This window comes from Anastrepha obliqua, chromosome 1 (genome assembly GCF_027943255.1).
Source record: "Anastrepha obliqua isolate idAnaObli1 chromosome 1, idAnaObli1_1.0, whole genome shotgun sequence".
Taxonomy (NCBI): Eukaryota; Metazoa; Arthropoda; class Insecta; order Diptera; family Tephritidae; genus Anastrepha; species Anastrepha obliqua.
The window spans coordinates 81,583,911-81,592,592 of record NC_072892.1 but is presented as its reverse complement, the minus strand read 5'-3'; the positions used below and the strand labels follow the sequence as shown (position 1 = coordinate 81,592,592).

The following is an 8,682-nucleotide window of genomic DNA, read 5'->3' as shown; positions in this document are numbered from 1 at the left end:
ATTTGTAACCATTTTACGTCAATAAAATTTCAAATTTCGAAAAAAAACCGCACGAACTTATTCATAGTCTTATTATTTAACTTTAACTCGAATGAGAAATGGACTTTCAACGCTCAGCGCTCTGTTAAAATGCTCGCATGATTTCCTTCGTAATATGTTTAACTTCTTCCATGTAATTACACATATTTTCAGTTCAGTTGTGTTACGTCTCCTTTGCCTTTACACACTTTTCGTGAGAGTGAGTTTTGCTCGTGCATCTTCACAGCCATCAAAAATCATAATAATTATTTCAATCTTTATTTCTCTTTTATTATATGACCCTTTTAAGTTTATTCAGCTTCGCTGCATTTCATCTATAAAATACTCGTATCGATGGTTAATGTCTTAAACGAGTGTAAGCTTTAATTAAGTTCAGACAAGAGCCAGATTAGTTACGGCTGCCAATATTGCGTCCGAAAGATGTACGGATTTCTCGTAAGTGTATATCATAAGTGTCCAAGTTGTTTGAGGAACGGAAAACTATTGTTAAAAGCATATATAGAAAGTGTATTGGAAAATTACTGGTTCTAAAAAATTCAAGTGTATGATAAGAATTTAAGTTATAGTTGACGCTTAAATATTTGGAACGATTTTGGACGTGCAATTTAAAAAGTTTGTCAGCGCAATTACAAATTGTAAATTGAAAATTTTCTCTTAAAACTCGCCACTTTAACGGTTTCAGTATACAGATGTATGTATGTGAATGAACAAAAGCAGTTAAAAATAAAAAAATAAATAAATAATTGGCGCGTACACTTCTGTTAGGTGTTTGGCCGAGCTCCTCCTCCTATTTATGGTGTGCGTCTAGATGTTGCTCCACAAATGGAAAATTTTTCAGTTTTATACCGACTCCGAACGGCAAATATTTTTTATGAGGAGCTTTTTCACGGCAGAAATTCACTCGGAGGTTTGCCATTACCTGCTGAGGAGTGACCCCTATTAGAAAAAAATGTTTCTATCATTTTGTTGTTTCATGTACGGAGATTTGGACCTACGCTCTCTCAAATAGTAGTCACACACCAATCCATTTAGCTACGGCAGCCGCAGTAGAGGTTGCAAAATCTTAATTCAACTGCTTCTTTGTTTCCTAAAGACCTATTTTACCTATACTACCACGCAATGGAGCGTGGATGTTAAGTGCTATTCTGCAATAAAAACTGCGTTTGTTCGGTATAAAGTTAACTGATGCGGAGATCCGAACGATGGGTGGTTTTTCATGGCAGAAATGCGCTCGGAAACTAGCGACTGCTTATCGAGAGGCGACTGCTTTACTCCACGCCTTCTACTAAATGTGTCGTAATATCTGTTTTGACTTTATACCGTTTTTCCATGTGGGCACCGCGCCGCATTAACATTTCATTTTCAAAATGGCATCGAGCTAATCAGATTGCTGTAAATGGCAGATGATGTTATTACACTGATGGCAAGACAGATATTTTTAACAGTGAAATTCTGTCTCCACCTACCATCTCTATTTTAACAGAGGTTTTTTAACTTGATCTATAGAAGCTGAAGCTGGAGTAAGGAAACACTTTCGTATCATTTGATGTTTCAAACCAACAATCAAACAACTGATAGTCATACCCAAATTGGTTTAAACTATATGTATTTTTCATTTGGACTACATTTTCAGCGTTGTTGCTTGCTTAGTTAGGCAATGAGAAATTGGTTTTTTATAAAAAGTTTGCGAATAAAATTCGGTGAGTGCGACATGCTGAATGCCTACTGCAAATGGGCAAACTCGGACAATAATAACGCCCACCTTTCGCATAATGATAACTTTCAACAAGTGAAGCAGTGCCCAAACAAAATGCAATAGCAATAATGCACAGAGTATAAGTGTAGTAGTTTTGATGAGGTGGATTTTTAGTTGCTGATTTACTTATAGATGGGCGATGATAACCTGCTTTTGCATTTTTTGTAAATAATAGCATTACCTTTTTGATACCTACCAGTGTTTGTAACTTTAAAACCTACTTGGTTTACATATACCATTCAATCTTCTTCTTCTTATTTGGAATTACAACTGCTTATCAGGTTTGGCCGAGATCAAAAAACTTTCATCTTCTATAAATTACAGAAAAGAATGGACATAATGAGAACTAAATTTTTGATCATCGCACCCGAAATTAATACTGGTTCCTACGTAAACACAGTTCTTTACAACTTCAAAGCTATAGCTGCCAACAGTGACTTGTATTTCTATTAGATACATTGTCTTGTCCTCGTTCAGCGCTAGACCAACCTATTTCGCTTTCTTGTTCAAGCTTGAGAAAACTGCGCGGATGGCTCTTTAGGTCAATGATGTCAATATCATCTACGTACGTTTGTTGTATCCTGGGGCATGGTGATTCCCATTATCAACATCAGGTTGAAGAAGTCGAACTAAAGAAGCAACATCCGATTGAAGAAGACGTCTGAAACGTATTTCCGTTTCGAAGAGCATTCTACATATTCGTATACGGTTAGCCTGGATTCCGCCGTATCGGCAACTTCTCTGCGTACTGTTTAAAATGCATGTAAAATCTATAAGAAGGATGTGCATCCGGATCTGCTCGTCCATGATTTTTTATGAAACTGTAAAAATGTGAACAAATGTAGATTTTCCAAGTTAGCTACTACACAGATAAAGCTGTTGATGATGCGCTATAATCTGTCTCACATTACAGTCAAGCGGACCTTAAAACGCGGTATTTGGCGCAATCTGTGGGATCACCTTTCTCACGGAATGGGCAGAGTACATTTAGATGCTTGTCTTTTGGAATGTATTGATCAATCCGAATTTCGTTAAGTAGCTGGTACAAGCGTCCCACTAGCTGTTTGCTCAGCTCAGCCGAAATACCGTCGGCTGCTATCGCCCCTTCTTAATCGAGGGACATGAGCTTCTAGGTTCTTCTTCGCTACAAATATTAGATGTGTTTCTATTCATTGAGAAGAGCTGTTTTCATTTGTTGAGTGTACTTCGGTGATGCCAGCCTTATATTTCACAAGGACATTCAGCAGTTCAAAGCTGCCGTAGCCGAATGAGTTGGTGCGGAATTCGGAGTACGCTGGTTCCAGTTTCCGAGAAACACCAAAATGAAGTGGTCACTCCTCGACAGGCAATGGCCAACCTCCGAATGTATTTCGGCCATGATAAAGCTCCTCATAAAAACATATCTGACGTTCGTAGTCGTCTTAAAACTGTAGGTCCCTCTATTTGTGGAACAACATAAGAACACATGCCACGAATAGGAGGAGGTGTTCGCGCGAAACACCCAAAAAGGGTGTAAGCGCCAATCGTATATGTATTTATAGTCAGAAGTCGGATAGAAGCACCTTCCCTGTTTCGATTGTCGATTTCGGGGTCGACAACGTTTAGGAAGGTTAATATCAAAAGCATTTCTGGAGTTCGAATGGTGTTGTGGAGTTCGACTTGTAAAAAAGGTGGAACTGTGAATATTAATAAGCGGAGATTTCTCACCACTTTTGCGATCTCTAATATCTTCATTAAAAATTTGTTATTTAAAGTAGAAATTTTATTTGTGTTTGATATGTCAATCAATTTTATCATCTGTTTCTCTGTTGTAGCTTTTTTACTTCGTTGCTGACGCAGCGGCGGACAATTTGGGATACAATTACCAGTCACTTGGACATGATGCTCAGATTGGAGGGTCCCTCCTTGGAGGTTCCTACGCGAACGGAAATGGAGCAAACAACCACATTGGTGGAGTTACCACTTCAACTAACAGTGGATTTGGCCGACTCTTTAGCACTACTGATGCCGGAAGCATGTATGACAGCAGTGGTGGAGCAGGATTAAGTTATCACTCGGGATCAATCGAATACAATAAAGAATTTTACAGTTATGTTGCACCTGATAACGAGTTCGAGAGTGATATTGGCCTTGAGCAACTGACTGGAACGATGAAGAAGAACTTGCGTGTGGTTTTTATTAAAGCACCAGAAAATCAAGGCCTAACCAATGCTGTGTTGCAGCTGGCTAAGCAAGCAACCGATGACCGAACCGCTATTTACGTGCTTAGCAAACAACCTGACATAGCTGATTTAGCTAATACGTTGCAGACGCTGAAAAGTAGTAACGTGAATCGACCGGAGGTGCACTTCGTTAAGTATCGCACTCCAGAGGATGCAGCGCATGCGCAGCAAGCAATCCAAGCGCAATACGAATCTTTGAACGGCCAGTCTCAATACTCAAACGAAGGTGTAGCACCAGTTTTGGACTTTGCTTCTCCCGCATCAGTGCCGTTTGCGAGAGCTGTTTCGAATGATGTCGAGGGGCCATCGCAGAATGTTGGCGAATCGGTCACAAAGTTTGACAATTCGGCATCGAATTCATATTTACCACCTAGCCAAATCCTCAGTTGAGAATAAATTCTGTCCAGTTAAGTTAAATTGTATTATTGTTGTAAATATGATAGCATTATTATAATAATAAATTAGAATAATTTTAAACCCCATTTTTGATTCCGGAGCTAACATTTTTCATACTGCAATGAGTATAAAAGGGTTTACCTTCCATGATAACAAAAAGGCCATGAGAAAAAGGTTATGTAGGGAAAATAAGCAACCGTCTGCAATTTTGGCTAAGTATAACAAAACGCACCAGTCTACCTTGATCTAGACTTGGGTTTCCAACACAAAGAGCTTCCTCCTTTTTTGCTACCACCAGCAGGTACTGCATCGAACTGACTTATTTGGCCAGCAGAGCCGTCGAATCCGCCATATAACTTTACGGAATTAAAAATGCTATAAAAAAGAAACTACTCAATATTTTTATAAACTGTTTTTTTTTTTATTTTGAATTACAATCCTTCCGGTTAATGATGGAATACAACTTTATTCATATGGCTGCCTCGGTTAGCCATGCACCATCCCATACGATCGATCCAATTTTTCAACACATTTTCGATTGTATGCGGCCGTATTTCAGCTATGACATCGCGTATGTTGGTCTTCAGTGCATCAATTGTTGCTGGTTTGTTGGCATAATACTGGTCTTTGACGGCACCCCAAAGATAATAATCCAACGGCGTCAAATCGCAGCTCCGAGGCGGCCAAACAATATCAGAATTTCGGCTGATAATGCGATCTTCGAAGACAGTGCGCAATTTTCGTACACATTCTGCAACATTATCATGATTTTCAAAGTAATGTCGCAATATTTACCAGCATTCTTTGAGTGTATACACAACCATTTTCGTTCAGCGGAAGAATAAAACTAATTTTCTGTCAAATCAGATGACGGCTAAGTGTTACCATTCTTCAAATAATACCTAGTTCAAATCCGTAACGATAGATGGCGGGCCCTATATGTACATATGTATATTCTCTCTGTCTACAATTTTTTTCTGCACTGCAAGTTAGCCTCATCGGATTTTGTCTACGCCTAAGCCTTAGCGTCATACAACAAGGCGGCAACGATGATAGACTCATAAAGTGTGGTTTTTGTCTGCCAAGAGGGAAATTAGCCTGCTTAGTCCGAAGTAGCGATATTTTTATATTGGATATCTAAGCTGACATTATTATCGGTGTTAAATCTGGTTCCAACTTCAACTTTCCATTACGACGACAAAATTATTATTGTCTTCAGTGGCGTGAGTTCCGACAATACCTTTCCGGCTTGCTCAATGAGATCAGAATTGGGAGTCGTATGGCAAACAGCCTTACACTTTCTTGCAAGTACTCCAACATGCCGCTGGAAAATTCGCCGCTTTTATGTCAACATCTCTCCAAAGTTCATGGTTTAGCAAAATAAGCTCTTGGCAATTTCGTGTAATTACATACAAACGCTCCAACATTGAAGGCATAATAGGTTCTGAGGTTCGTTGAGCAGCATCTACTTTTAAGTGACACTTTGTAACCAAATTTCAAATGATCAGTTGGTTAAATAATTACGAGTATACGCAAAAATTTACCACCAGCTTTCTAAACCACAGCTTCCAATTAAATTCACCCTAAAATGTTGGTTAGTGCTCACAAAATCACTTAAACGCCAGGAAGCATTGTCGTCTGTAGTATTGGTGGCCTTTAATTGCTCAATTCATTACATCATTAAGACGCACCACTGTGTACCTACTGTGAGCAACAAAGCGACTAAGACAGGAATGAGCAATCATCAACAGTTCTACCGGCTTTTAGTATAAGCGAAACCCCCCGTTTGACCTCTCTTCCCGCATCTTTTTGCTGGTGTAATAATTGAATGAGAATTACAATTTAATCCAATAAATTCTACACAGTGCGCCGCATAAACAATTGTAACAGCCGATACCAATGCAGAGTTTGTTGGTCCTCATGCGGCTGAAAAGCTGCGTTCTTCCTTGGCAGGCAGTAAACAACATCTCGAACAAGTTAAGGCAATTGAGTGTTAGTACGAGTATTATGCGAGTCCATTAAAGAGCAATGAGAATTCGGATGGATGTAAACTGAAGGTATAATGCACGTATTACACTTAAGTATATAAACTTTTACTCTCTCAGAAGTCCGAATGAGTTTCTAGCTCGGTTAAGTATTAGATATAAATGCATGCATACATAAATACATACGAGCTCATGCCCACGACAAATGACAGCTCATCACCGTTTGACCAGTTTTGACAATTTTCATTTTTTTAATGTTTACATTTTTTTCTACATTTTTAATAAATTTGTCTATACGAAGTTTGGTAAAAAAAAAAGTAGAAAATAAAAAATAGTTTAAAAAAACTAAAAAACACGCTTTTATTGCTAACCGAACTAAAAAGTAGAAAATAAATTTTAATGACAAAGGGACCTATAATGAAGTAATAGCAAATCGAATGATCAGTCATAGTCAACTACCTCAGAACAGAATTATAACAAAAATTAAGATACAAATAGAGTAATTCAAATTAGAGTTAAAAGCGGAAAACTTTTATCAAATTATTGCATTGTCATCGGTCCTTGATAGGTGTGCAAAATTTCAAGTCGATCAGATTTTTAGAAGCCAGTGAAAATTAAGCTCAAAGATTCCGTTACATACATACATACATATATACATACAACCCGACCTAATAAAAGTGTGTTAGTAAGGTGAATTTTCAAATTTCGATTATTATTATTTTTTATGTTGGTACACTCGTCTCGAAGATGTGTTCATGGTTTTGGCAAAAAAACCATGTCAATACGAAGGCCACTATTCTCGCTAATCCAGCTAATTGGAGAAGAAATGCAGAAAGCCCAAAGACTTAATGTAGTAACCACACCTTAGCGTTAATTGTTGTAAATACCTTATTTTCTTTGTAACTAGTCGCAATGTAAAATAATAAAAAAAACAAAAAAAAAAAATGGTTTTGGCAACATAGCAAGTTTAGTTTGTTTGTGAGATTCAACAATAAGACAAGTGTTTTGCGTTTTCGGCGATTTTCTCCTATTGACTCTTGGCTCTCCTGGACCCTTCCATTGTGACGATCGGGCTTTGGCTTCGTTGTCATTACCATACGAGGGTACGGGTCACCAGTCATGACTCTTTTAAGCAAATCTGGATCGTCGTTGCGATGCTCATGAGACGTTCTTGTTGGTCAAAATTCAACAATTTTTGAACGAACTTTGCTGCCACACACTTTATGCCCAAAATTTCCGAAAAGACTATATGGCATGAGCCAACCCATATGCTGACATTCTCAGCAACTTTTCTAATTGTCATTCGATGATTCTCCAGAAAGAAAATTGTTTCTTTACTTTCTCAAAATTTTCATCGATTGTTGTTGTCAATCACATCTTCTCGACCTTCTGTGAAAAGCTTGTACCACTCGTAAACATTTTTATGACTCAGATTCTTTGATCCATTTTTTTCAATAGCAGAAAATCGCACTTGTCTTATTTATGCCTCTCACAAACTAACTAAACTTGCTATATTGCTATTATCTTCGAGACGAGTTCACCAACATAAAAATAATAATAATCGAAAGTCGAATTTATGTAGCCCGTGAAATTTGAAAATTTACCTTATTTTTTGAACCTCGTAAATTAACAAAACTCATATAAATCTGAATTCTAAGTAATTTTTTCTGACGGTGTTGTGCATTTTCTCCAATGCACTACATATATTTTATATTAAAAAAATCAGCAGAAGTGTTTAGCAACTTCGAACTTGTACTTTATTATACTAAAAATTAATAAATACTAACACTAGTTTGTTGATTTTTTTTAAGTTTTTATATAAAATTCGAAAATTGGATTTATATCGTTTTTGTTAGACAAGGAGCTGCATTTTGAAAAAAAAAATAGACATTAAAAAAATTTCAAAACTGATTAATGTGTTGATTCTATCCTTTTGTCGGGGACTGTACTGCTATAATACTTTTCCATACATTATCTCCATTTTAGTTAAGTAGGTCACGATTACTGGGACTTTGACGACTCTATTGCTTTACAATAGACACAAATTAGTGCCAAGTTAAGGTGGCAAACAAAAGGCTGCCTGACAGTGAGTACCAACATCAAAGCGAAACGCAAATTGAATTGAACCACGTCAGCTACTACACATTTCGAATCCCAATACAAATGATTATTTATCGCCTATTTGCTTTTGATGAATTGGAGAATATTAATATTTGTTTGCCTGTACCGTTACACAATCATGCCGCCATGTATCACATAATCATATGAGCCTTTGTTGGTTGTT

At 37.4% G+C, this 8,682-nt stretch overlaps 1 protein-coding gene across 1 annotated transcript; it reads left to right on the top strand.

Annotated features, from left to right (window-relative positions):
* Positions 1-459: 459 nt before the first annotated feature.
* Positions 460-4,407, top strand: LOC129235653 (uncharacterized). The gene is made up of 2 exons (XM_054869608.1): positions 460-474; positions 3,610-4,407. The coding sequence occupies exons 1-2, from the start codon at positions 460-462 to the stop codon at positions 4,405-4,407; spliced, it is 813 nt and encodes a 270-aa protein (XP_054725583.1).
* Positions 4,408-8,682: the final 4,275 nt, after the last annotated feature.